This window comes from Sminthopsis crassicaudata, chromosome 1, assembly GCF_048593235.1.
Source record: "Sminthopsis crassicaudata isolate SCR6 chromosome 1, ASM4859323v1, whole genome shotgun sequence".
Lineage (NCBI taxonomy): Eukaryota > Metazoa > Chordata > Mammalia > Dasyuromorphia > Dasyuridae > Sminthopsis > Sminthopsis crassicaudata.
Genome location: NC_133617.1, coordinates 14,425,405 through 14,437,829, shown reverse-complemented (window position 1 = coordinate 14,437,829; position 12,425 = coordinate 14,425,405). Strand labels below are relative to the sequence as shown.

General features: G+C 53.1%; 1 protein-coding gene across 1 annotated transcript; it reads right to left on the bottom strand.

Annotated features, from left to right (window-relative positions):
- Positions 1-655: 655 nt before the first annotated feature.
- On the bottom strand, positions 656-11,218 carry RASL10A (RAS like family 10 member A). The gene is made up of 3 exons (XM_074294707.1): positions 10,805-11,218; positions 5,015-5,139; positions 656-1,246 (listed from the first exon to the last, which is right to left on the bottom strand). The coding sequence occupies exons 1-3, from the start codon at positions 11,138-11,140 to the stop codon at positions 976-978; spliced, it is 732 nt and encodes a 243-aa protein (XP_074150808.1). The 5' UTR covers positions 11,141-11,218; the 3' UTR covers positions 656-975.
- Positions 11,219-12,425: the final 1,207 nt, after the last annotated feature.

Here is a 12,425-nt window from a genome sequence, read left to right as displayed (position 1 = left end):
CAGCTAGGGGAGGGGCCTGGAGGCCATGGCGTAAGGGAATCACCTGGGAGCCACTAGGTGGCGCTGTAGTGGATAGAGCTCCAGTCCTGAGTGTCATGGATGGGGAGCAAACCCAGCTACCTGTGGGCTCTTGGGCAAGTCCCGTAATAGCCCTGACTGTGTCAGAAATAAAAATGCAAATCAACGAGAGGACCATCTGGGAGCCGCTAGGTGGCGCTGTGGCGGATAGAGCTCCGCTCCTGAGTCACGGACCAGGACTCCATTAAGTCAGAAATAAAAATGCTAGCGGACAAGGACTACCAAGGACCTGGGTTTCTCCAGCCCTGGGTGGCTGCGGGAAGGGCCGGGAGGCCGGTTCTCCTGGCCCGGGGCCAGCACTGGGAGCCAGGCTGAGCCAGGAAGAACTTTGCTATGGGAGCATCCCCTGGGGATGGGAAAGGGGCTGCCCCCCATCCCGGCCCTGGGGCCGGAGAGCGGAGCTGCACAAGCCCTGGCTGGGGGTGCTCCCGTGAGGCTCCTTTCGCGGGTTCCTTCCCATATGGCTTAGACGTCCCGGGGGCTGAGACAGCGGATCTCAGAAGTGGCCCATGAGGGGCTCGGGCTGCGCCCTCCCGAGCCACAGCCCCCAGCCCCCCCCCAGAGATGGAGCTGGGCCTTCCTTCTCCTCTTTATTCCGTCAGCTTCGGCCCTGAGCAGGATAGACTAGCCCTTGGGGGACACATGCGGGGTCACCCTCCCAAGCCCTGCCCTCAGGGTCCTTTATGTGGAGCGGGGCCTCCTGCCCTAGCTGGGCCTGGCCCTCAGCTGTTGGGTCCGGGACGGCCTGGATGCCGGGCTCCTGTTCCCCAGCCCCCTCCCCAACTCCAACCATACAGTCCACGGCCTAGAAGGCATCTCGAGTCTCCCGGCAGAAGTGCATCCAGATGGGGCTTCCCTGGGCCGGAAAAGTCCTTGGCACGGCCCGGGAGAGTCCGACTACATGAGGCTGCAGCGGTTGGGGTGCAGGGCGCCCTGCAGGCGGATGGCGGGGTGACTGTGCTTGCAGCCCCGGGCCAGGACGCTGCTCAGCAGCTCCTTGAAGAGCAGGACCACGTGCCAGTTGTACTTGGCCGAGCACTCCATGTAGCCGCATTTCCAGCTCTTCTTCACCAGCACAGCCAGGGCCCTGCGGGGGCTGAAGCGCTGTCGCTGCTGGTCCCGTTTGTTCCCCACCACAATGATGGGGGCCTCTGGGGCGCCTGCTGGCCTGCGGGGGAAGAAGATGGGGAGAGGAGGTAGGAGGGAGCCGGGACGGGGCCCTTCCACGCTCTGCTTTGGGGATGAGGGTTCCCACTGGGAATGGAGGAGTCTTAACTTGGGCTCCTCAAGAATCACAGCTCCCAAATCTAAATATGGAAAGGAGCTAGTGCTGCGGAGAAACGTCTGGGCCTGGAGTCAGGAAGAACCGAATTTAAATCTGGTCTCCCAAACTCAGGAGCTGTGTGATCTTGGGCAAACCCTTTAACCTGTCTGCCTCAGTTTTCTCGACAATAAAATGGGGATAAAATCGCACTTACCTTCTAGAATAACTGAGATAATATTTACTGAGTGCTTAGCACAGCGCCTGGCACACAGAAGCCACTATATAAATGCTAGCTATTATTATTATCTCAGAGACCATCTGGTACAGCCCACTCATTTTACAGAGAAAGAAACTGAAGCCCAGAGAGATGAATACATTGTTCAAGATCACACAGCCATTTTTTTTAAGTCATCGCTAAGGAGGAGTGTGGTGTGGTGGATCAAGACGGGAACACCTCCATTTAAGTTCCACTTGATCCTGGGAGAAGAACTCAAATTCTCCGAGTTCTAGATTGTCAAGAAGGTGTTAATACCCTTCAGCAAATGGACTTTACACACTGGAGAGCTTCCTTTATTAAGGAAATCCCAGCTCTAGTTCTCGTCACTAATCTCTCCATTTGGTTCTCTCCTTTAGACTAGGGTTCCCCAGGCCCTGGACACTTTACTGTCCTGGGGAGAGAATTAGAATATTGATTAGTACCTGATGGCCTAAGATAGAGCACCAGGTCAGGAATCGGGAAAACCTGAGTTCAAATCTGGCCTCAGAGACATACTAGTTATGTGATCTTGGGCAAGTCCCTTAACCCTGTTTGCCTCAGTTCCCCTGTCTGTAAAATAAGCTGGAGAAGAAAAAGGCAATACCATTCCAGTATCTCTGCCAAGAAAACCCCAAATGGGGTCACAGAGAGTCAGACACAACCCCATAGCCAGCTAGATGCCAGAGCTGGGAGTCTCAGCAGCACCTCCTTGTGGCTGTGACTGTGAACTGACCTTTACTCTCCACCCAGGGGAAGCTAGTCTCCAGCCAACCATTTTTGAATGAGGGTGCATTATTCCAACATTGTTTCACCGCCTATGGAACATAGGGGTTGTCACTGGAGAGTTTGGACGGGAGGGTAAGTGATAGCAAAGTGCCTGGTGCAGGGGAAACTACGTTCAGCCAGAGGGCCCAAGTTTGAATGCTGATGTCATATGTTGTCTGTGTGAGTTAGGGCGAGTAACTTCAATTTTCTGCTCCTTGGGAAAGTGATTAGGTTGGATAGCTGCTCCTTCCAGCTCTAAATCTCCTTAGGACCCCAGGGCAGAGCTGGCCCCCTAGCAAACTTGCTGGCCTATGGAACACTGGGAACAGTTCTGAACTTTGGAGTCAGATTGAAATCTCGACTCTCTCACTTCCAGATTATTAATGTCCAAGCTCTCCCCTCCTTTACAGTGTTGAATGCTAAATCTTTTGTGAACCTGTGACTCCTCAGTTCTTGAATTCCTTTTTTCTGGCTGTTTGGAGTATTTTTTCTTTGCCCTAGGAGCTCTAAATTTTGGCTATAATATTCCTAGGAGTCTCGATTTGGGGCTTTCTTTCACAGGAGGTGATCAGTGGATTCTTTACATTTCGACTTTTGTTCTCTGTTTCTAAAAATACCAGACAATTTTTGTGATTTCTAGAAACATGTTTATGTTCTCTCTCTCTCTCTCTCTCTCTCTCTCTCTCTCTCTCTCTCTCTCTCTCTCTCTCTCTCTCTTTCATATAGGCTGATGATTCTTATATGATCTTTTCTGTCTGTTTTTCAGATTGAAAACCTGTTTTTGCTTTGAGATTCTCATATTTTATTCTTTTTTTTTTCAATCTTTTGTTTTTATTTATTTATTGTTTGCTTGTTTTTCGAGGCAATTGAGTTAAGTGACTTGCCCAGGGCCACACAAAGTGTCTGAGGTCAGAATTGAATTTAGGTCCTCCTGACTCCAGGGCCAGTACTCTATCCATTGTACCATCTAGCTGCCCCTTTTGACTTTATTTTTAATATTTCTTATGTCTAATGAAATCATTAGCTTCCATTTGATTTATTTTAATTTTCAGTTAGTAATTTTCTTGGTTATGATTTTGTGTCTCTTTATTCCAAGCTGTTAATTCTCTTCACATATTTTCCCATAGCTCTCTTTCTTTCCCCATTTTTCCTCTCTCTCTCTCTCTCTCCCTCTCTCTTTCTCTCTCTCTTTCTCATCTCTTTTTAAACGAAGTCATTTTTTAGTTCTTTCTCATTTTTAAACTCTCATAAATGTTAGTTAAATTTGTGCCCGAGCTGTATTTTTCTTTACAGATGTTTTTTGAGTCATTCTCTAATTTGGGGTTTTGCAGCTCAAGTTTCCCTATCACCACAATAGCTTTTTATGATGGGACTCTTTCTTTGTTCATTTTTTTAAGCCCATTTCTTGACTTTGGACTTGATGTTAGTGCTGGGCTCTGTGCACTTCTGGGGGAGGCCTGGGGATTTCTGGCCCTAGGTGCTGTCCTCTTCTGTCCATCTTTTGGTTTTCCAGAACCTTCCAGTGCCCCCAATGGAACGTCATCCAAGGTGAGACCTACTTACTGCCTTCCTGATGGGAGTGCTACATGTTTCTGACACAGGCTTGGGGCTGCTGGCTTGCTCCCAGCTGGGATTTGGCCACTATCCATCCCCTGGGAGGTTTTGCAGGTTCAGAGGGTCTGACCTATCTGCATCCCTTTGGTCTGGCATTCGTGCTCTATATATTCCATTGCAGCCTGGTCTGGGAGCTGGACCGAGTTCCCTGTTTACTCCTGGGATGACCCAGCTATGCCTCCTGAACCTGTTTCTTGCTCAGTAACCAGCCGGGACCCTTAGGTGCAGACCCTGTCTATCTCAGAACTTGGCAGTGACCGAAAGAACTGAGCAATGGCATCGATCCTCTACCTGTCCGAGTTCAGGGACCCTCTGGGGTGGCTTTCTGCTCTGTTGCCCCCGCCTGGGTGCTGCTCTCAGCTCTCCCTCAGGCCCTGGGCTGGAATGCTCCCTGCCTGGCCCACTCCTGGCCCGGTCTTGTCCCCACTCTCTGAAGACCTCTTTGTCTCTTTAAACTTCACTGGGCTGGAAAAATGATTCGCTGGGACTTTTTCTTGGCTCTCCTGAATAGGATTCAGTTGGGTACATTTTCTAGATCTTTGTGGAGGAGGTTAGGGAGGAGAGCCAGGATGTACTTCCTGCTACTTTTTATCTTGATTCTGCCTCCACTTACTTCCTGCAAGAATCTTGAGGTGGGGGAAGGCACCCTGGGGAAAATGCTGGCTCTTGGGACTTGGGATTCAAATCTGGCCTCTGATACTTGTTTGCTAGCCCCCGGGGCCTCAGTTTCCCCCACTGTAAAATGAAGGAAGGAGATGGCCTCTGAAGTATAATTCGAAATCTGTGATTCTAACCCTTGGGCCTCAAGGTCTCTTGAGGTTTTGAATGAAAAGTTCAGAGTAAATGGTCCCTGGAGTCCCTTTATCCAAGCAAATCCCCGGAGCTCTGGCTCTCAGGGATGCCCCCAAACCTGGAAGCACTCATCCTAGCTGCCCTTTATCCAGATGCTTGAGTTTGCAAAGCTCTCTCTCATGGGTACCCCTTCCTGCCTCAGATCCTCCCTGAACCCCATCCCCCATCCCTGCCTTGGCTCTCACCGGTTCTCCGCTATCTGCTGCCTCAACACCTTGACGTAGTCGAAACTGTCTGGGTTGCAGATGTCATAAACCAGGACGAAGGCATCCATGTCCTGCAGGCTCCAGTCCTTCAGGTCTGGCAATTCCTGAGAGGGAAAGAGGGACGGGGTCAGCCCCAGGCTGGGAGAAGGGAGCTTGTCCAGCCTTGGGCCAGGTACCCAGAGCAGGTGGGGGGGTGTCTGTCCCTCAGTGAACACTAGAGGGCACTCACAGCGGCCCCCTTGGGAGACAGGGAGCTGCTTCTGGAGTCTAAATGGGTTTATAGATTGAGGGTTGGTCCTCAGAAATTACTCCTCCCCCCCTTCCCCATTGCCCAATCCATATCACAGAAGAGAATCCCTAGACCCTGGAAAGTGACTTGTCCAAGGTCACACAGCCAGCCAGGTGCAGCATAAGATTTTAAGCCAGCTCCTTGGATTTGGCCTAGTCACAACCGGAACTCTGACCTGGTCTACAGACTGACCTGTAAGTCTGGTGCCAGACTGACCCCTGACCTAGCTCTAGCTGACCCCATTCTAAATCCTGGTGCAGGCCGGCCTCCAGAGCCAGGGCTGCAGCACAGTCCCTGACTGACAAGGGCCTCCACAGGCCCCCAGTGGCCACAGAAAGCCCCAGATCTCCCCAGAACACCCCACATTTCTCCCGGCACAGAGACATTAGTGCACAGACATCCAATCATGCAGCAAATGTTTATTGCCTCGCTGCTCTGGGCTGGGAGCCTATAGGGAGAGAATGGGAAAAGGGGGGGGGGGCAACCAGGACATCCAGAAGAAGAGCCAGGCCTACAGAAGGAGTATCATTGAGATATATCTGAAAGACCTAGGAAGTGTTGAGGGAAGAAGGTTATATTAACTCCAACAAATATGATAGAGAGATGGATTTATGCTCATAGGTCATTTCAGAGGCCTCCATTTCTGACTTTCCTTCTGCTGGGAACAGCCCTCGGGCTTGGAGACTGATTTTCCAATGGGGCCCAGTCAGAAGACCTAATCTTAGAAGCCAGTTCTGATCCTCGTTCTCCGGGTCAGTCCATCTATTGAGACCCCACTTTCCTCCTCTGTAAAATGGGAGAGTTGGTTGGGTTGAGCTCAGAGTTCCTATCATGATTTAAATTATGATCCTATAATGAGTTCAAATCTGTTTTCTACCAGTTTGACTTTGGGGCAAGTTACTTCATGTGACTGGGGCCTCAGTTTCCTCCTCTGTAAAATGAAGAAATTGGACTAGTTGACTTCTGAGATTCCTTCCAGCTCTATCCAGGACCCAGGATATTCTGATAACAAATCCAGCTCTCTACCCACTAAGCCACACAGCCTTTCTTTCAAAGAATGGGGAATTGAAGCCCTGATTGAAGAAGGTAACTTGCTCAAAACTGACTGATTAAGCAGCGACATCAGATTGTATCTGCTTTCCAATCCCTATTTTCTTTGGCCCAGCGAAGCTTTTCTTTGCTTGTCTTCTACTCCCCTGACATAAGATTCAAGGATTAATTGATTGTGAAAGGCCTTAAATAATGCTCCCTATAGATTTTGACACTAGTGATCACTCTCCTCCTTGATATCTTTTCTCTCTAGCTTTTCAGGATCCCTCGGTCTCCTAGTTCTCCTACCTATTGGACCACTCCTTTGCTAGATCCTTCTCTGGATCACACCCTCTATCCATATCAGTCAGTCCTATCTATCCTGTCACACACGATGTATCCATATCTCTCCCATCACTCAGAATTGTCTTGGTCCTTTTCTTGTCTCCCTCTATATTATTTCACATGGTAATTTAATCAGTTCTCCTGATTTCTGTTATCTTTTTGCTGACAATTCTCAAATCTACTTATCCAGCACTAACCTTTCTTAAGACTTTCAGACATCTCTAACTGGATGTCTAGTAGACATCTTAAACGCAACAAGTCCAAACAGAGCTCATTGATTTTTTCTTAGAATCTCCCCACCTCCTATATTCCATATTACTGTAGAGGCCCCCCAACTTAGAAGCCATCCTGGATTCCTCACTACTCTCTCATATCCAATATGGTGTCAAAGCCAAACTCATCAGTTTCACCTGTGCAGCATCTCTCATCAATTTCACCTGTGCTGTATCTCTCATCAGTTTCACCTCTGCAGCATCCCTCATCAGTTTCACCTGTGCTGCATCTTTCATCAGTTTCACCTCTGCAGCATCTCTCATCAATTTCACCTGTGCTGCATCTCTCATCAGTTTCACCTCTGCAACATCCCTCATCAGTTTCACCTGTGCTGCATCTCTCATCAGTTTCACCTGTGCTGCATCTTTCATCAGTTTCACCTCTGCAGCATCTCTCATCAATTTCACCTGTGCTGCATCTCTCATCAGTTTCACCTCTGCAACATCCCTCATCAGTTTCACCTGTGCTGCATCTCTCATCAGTTTCACCTGTGCTGCATCTTTCATCAGTTTCACCTCTGCAGCATCTCTCATCAATTTCACCTGTGCTGCATCTCTCATCAGTTTCACCTCTGCAACATCCCTCATCAGTTTCACCTGTGCTGCATCTCTCATCAGTTTCACCTGTGCTGCATCTTTCATCAGTTTCACCTGTGCAGCATCTCTCATCAATTTCACCTGTGCTGCATCTCTCATCAGTTTCACCTCTGCAGCATCCCTCATCAGTTTCACCTGTGCTGCATCTCTCATCAGTTTCACCCGTGCTGCATCTTTCATCAGTTTCACCTCTGCAGCATCTCTCATCAATTTCACCTGTGCTGCATCTCTCATCAGTTTCACCTCTGCAACATCCCTCATCAGTTTCACCTGTGCTGCATCTCTCATCAGTTTCACTTGTGCTGCATCTTTCATCAGTTTCACCTCTGTAGCATCTCTCATCAGTTTCACTTGTGCTGCATCAGTTGCTGCATCTTTGTCTGATTTGCTCCCTTCTTTCCTGACATTTTCCCTCCTTACCTTACCCCATACAGGCCCCCTCATCACCTCACATCTGGACTACTGCAATAACCTACTGATGAGTTGTTGACCTCACGTCTCTCCTTACTCCAATCTGTCTTCCATTCAATCAAAAAATGATCTTCCTAAAACATAAATATGACTTTGTCACTTTCCCTACTCAACAAACTTTAATGACTCCCCATTCCCTCCCGGGAGAAAATGCAAAATCCTATGTTGTCATTCAAAATGGCCCCCTTCCTACCTTTCCAGTCTTCTCATACCTTACTCCCTCCCACATCTGCTTTGATTTAGAGACACCCTTCTGTGCTGTTTCACAACAAGACCTTGCATCTCTGTTCCCCATATCTACACCAACTACTGATTTCTCTGGCTTCCTATAAATCCCAACTAAAATCCCACCTTCCACAGGAAACCTTCCTTAATCCTTCCTATCTTCTCAAATCTTACTCTCCACCACATCTGCTTTGATTCAGAGATATGCTGGCCTCCTGGATGATCCGTTAAACCTTCCATTTCTGTACCCCTTTTCTGCACCAACTGCTGATCTCACTGATTCCCTATAAATTCTACCTAAAACCCCTCTTCTATAGGAAATTTCCAGTCTGTCTTAATTTTAGTACCTCCACTCTAATTATTTCTTACTTATCCTGCATCGAACTTGTTTGCACATTTTGTTTCCTTGTTTTCTCTGGCTGATTTTGAATTCCTCGAGGAGCAGGACTATCTTTTGCCTTTCTTTGTATCTTCAGTCTTACACAGCGTTTGACGCATAGTAGGTGCTTAATGCTGATTAACTCTGGACCCCCAACCAAGAAATTAATAAAGCAATCAACAAGCATTTATTAAACACCTTCTGCATCCCAGCTCCTGAGCTGGGCAGCAAGGATACAGAGATGGGTATCCATCAACAAGCATTTATTAAGCATCTGTGATGTACAAAGAACTGTTCTAAGCACTGAAGATAGAAAATTAAAGCAAGATGGTCCTAGCCTTCTAGTCCCTTTCAATCTATTGAAATCCAAGGTGTCTTTTTCTGTTTTTGAAGTTTGTGAAGAATCCAACAAGAGTCTTCCTTGAAGGCAGCAATCTTTTCTCGACTAGACTTCCTATGGCCCTGAGTCCCTGGGACAGTGCTGTGCATAATTAATAAACGGGTCCTAGTTCTGTTGTCTTTCCACTATTCTGCACACTCACTCAGTGGCCCTTCTTCCAGGTGGTTGGTTCTAGCTCCTCGGTACAGGGAGAGCTCCACAAAGTGAGCAGGCAGGATCCGAGGGGCCTTGGGGACTTCTCCCCTCTTTTTTGTTACACTGCCTGAAATTCCACTATTAGACGTTCTTGACGTTAAGTTTTTTTCTGGGGTTGCTGAAAAACCTTGGACCCTGGGAACAGAAGAGCAGTGGGGAGTAGTTGTTGATCTGAGATCTCTTTTTCAGGTCTACGTTCTAAGATTGAGACCCTTCACCTTTGATGGACAATGGACCCCCGAAACAGTCAGTCTGATTGAAGCCCACCGGCCTCTCCTCCCGAATATGTTTGCAAACGCATAAAAGTCAGTCCGGAGGATTGCAAAGGAAATGTAATATTGGAATAAAGATGGAATTTGTTTCCCATCCAAGTTCCCAGATTTTGGGCCCCCAGGTTAAGTCCCCCTTCCTTCCAAGCTTTGCCATTCATTGTCCTACGGCCCTGTCAGGCTCCCCATTCTCTGGCCTTGTTGGGGTCCCTCTACCCTCTGGAATTCGATATTCTGAGTTCTCCTAGTTGTGACAAGCTACGTTCTAAGCGCTGCCCCCCACCTGTTCCTCAGGGGAGAGGGTGTTGGGGGCTTCAGTAGGTCCTCTCTCCCCACCCCAAATCCCAAATGCAGACTTTAAAATGACCCTCCAGAACGAGTTCTCTTAATTTTTTTGTAGTTGGCAGGAGGGAGAGAGACAGACAGACAGACACACACACACACAGAGGAGAGAAAGAGAGACAGACAGAGAGACAGGAAACAAAGACAGAGACAGAGAGACACACACAGAGACAGAGAGACAGAGAGAGACAGAGACAGAGACAGACAGAGAGAGAAACACAGAGACAGAGAGACAGGAAACAAAGAGACAGAGACACAGACACACACAGAGTGTTTGAAGAGGGAAGATGGGGGAAGGGCTGGAATGCTGGGCCCAGTCAGGAGCACCCCAGACTTCAAATTTGGCTTCAGACACTGATTTTGTCGTGTGCTCTTGGTCAAGTTATTTTACCTATGTCTGCCTCAGTTTCCTCACCTGCAAAATGGAGCCCATACCAGCACCTGCATGGCGAGGATTGTGGTCAGGGTCAAATGAGATGTTTGGGGAAAACGCTAACAGGCTTCAGCACAAAGCAGGCTGTGTGTGTGTGTGTGTGTGTGTGTGTGTGTGTGTGTGTGTGTGTGTGTGTGTGTGTGTCTTCCCCTCTCTCGGGGCCGCAAGCTGCTCAATCCAGTCCTCCCGGGGGGAGTGGAGAGCTGAGGGGGCGGGCAGAGCCCCCGGCTCCCCAGAACCAGAGCTCTGGTTTCCTGCACCAGGGAAGGCTCCGGGAGCCCCGGCACTGCCAGAGCGCGCTCTCCGGCGCCCCGAATCCCATACGCCCGCAGGCTGCAGCCTCTCGTTTGGGGCTCCCCCCAGTCTGCCCCGCTCGGAGGTGGGGGGGGCCGGGTACCCTCCCAGCGCAGCCTCGGCTCTCCCGGGGAGAGGCTCCCAGCACCCCCGCCTCCTCCCGGCCCCAGCCCGGACACGCGCTCCCCGCCCCCCACCCGCGCCCCTCGCCCCGCTCGGGCTGACTCACCTGGAGGCCCCCGTCCCCGGCCGAGGAGGCTGCGCTGGTGGCGGCCGAGGCTGCGGCCGAGGAGGCCGAGGCGCTGCTGCTGCTGGCGGCCGAGGCTGCGGCGGCCGCGGGGGCGGCCGCGGGGACGGCCGCGGGGGCCGGGGCCGGGCCGGGCCCGCCGTCGCTGATGCTCAGGTCGTACACCACGCCGTTGAGCAGCACGGCGGGCCGGTAGAGGCGGCGGGCGGCCGTGGGCCGGTGGCGCTCGGGGAAGTCCCCGTACAGGAACTGCCGGATGATGGCCGTCTTGCCCACGCCGGGGGCGCCCAGCACTGCCACCCGCAGGGTGCCCCCCATGCCCCGCCCGCGCCCGGGCCCTGGGCCCCGGCGGCCCCGGCCCCGGGGCGCCGCATGGGCCGCTCAGGGCCCCCCCGGGCTGGCCCGCTCCGGCTGCCCGCCCCCGGGCTCATGGCCCCCCCGCCGCCGCATCCGGGGCTCCGGTCGCCGGCTCCCGCCCTCGAGACGGGCAGGCAGACAGACCCCTCCCCCCGCCCAGACCGATGGCAGACTCCCCCCCTCCCCCCCCGATGGATGGGCAGACCCCTTCCCCTTGTGCAGACCTCCTTCCCTCGCGGACCAGTGGAGCCCCCCCTCAAGGACGGCTGGACCCCCCCCGCACGGACAGGCGGACAGACGCCTCCCCCCTCAGGGACGGCTGGACACCCCCCCGACAGGTGAACAGACGCCTCCCCTCTCAGGGACGGCTGGACCCCCCCGCACGGACAGGCGGACAGACGCCTCCCTCCTCAGGGACGGCTGGACACCCCCCCCACAGGCGGACAGACGTCCCCCCCCAAGGCCCCCTAAGGCCCGCAGGGACACGCAGATGGGCAGGCGCCCCTCCCCCCGCCGCTGCCAGGCGATCCCCTCCGGATCGCAGCACACAGGTCTCCCCCTTACATCCCAGAGTGCGCACGGACCCCTCCCCCGCAGTCACCCTGAGGCTCCCAGACAGCCGCCCCCCCCACAAACGCCGGCGTACCGCCCCCCGCCCGCAGCGCAGCGGGCACAGCCCCCAGGACCCCGCCCCGCCCCCGCCCCCGCAGACCCACCGGACGCACAGACGGAAGCCGCCCGGGTCGCCCGGGGTCCGGCGGGGCTCAGCCCTTGCGCCTCGGGCCGCCCGGCTCCGACCGACCGAGCGCGCCGCAGCCTCCCGCAGCCTCCCGCCGCCGCCGCCGCGCGCCCAGCCTCCCGGCCTCTGACGGATGAGGTAACTGCAGGCCGCCCCCTCCTCCCAGACAGCCCAGGGGTCACCCAAAGGTGACTCCGCCGTTGAACCCCGGCGCCCGAGCTCCAGCGGCGGCCGCTCGGCTCCCAAACCCGTCCGCCTCTCACTCCGCCCCGCCCATCGCGCCCCTCCCCCTCCCCGGCTGGCCCCGCCCATCTCGCCCCTCCTCCTCCCCGGCTGGCCCCGCCCCGAATTCTGAAGGAGCACCCCGCTTCCCGAGCGCGGCCCCGGCGCCCCCTCCCGCTCCCGTCAGTCTCAGGCCTCCCTCCTCCCCCCTCCCCCCAGCTCGCGGCCTCCTCCCACCCGCCACCTGAGAGCCGAGCTGAGACTCCGCGGGTTTCGCTGGGAAGC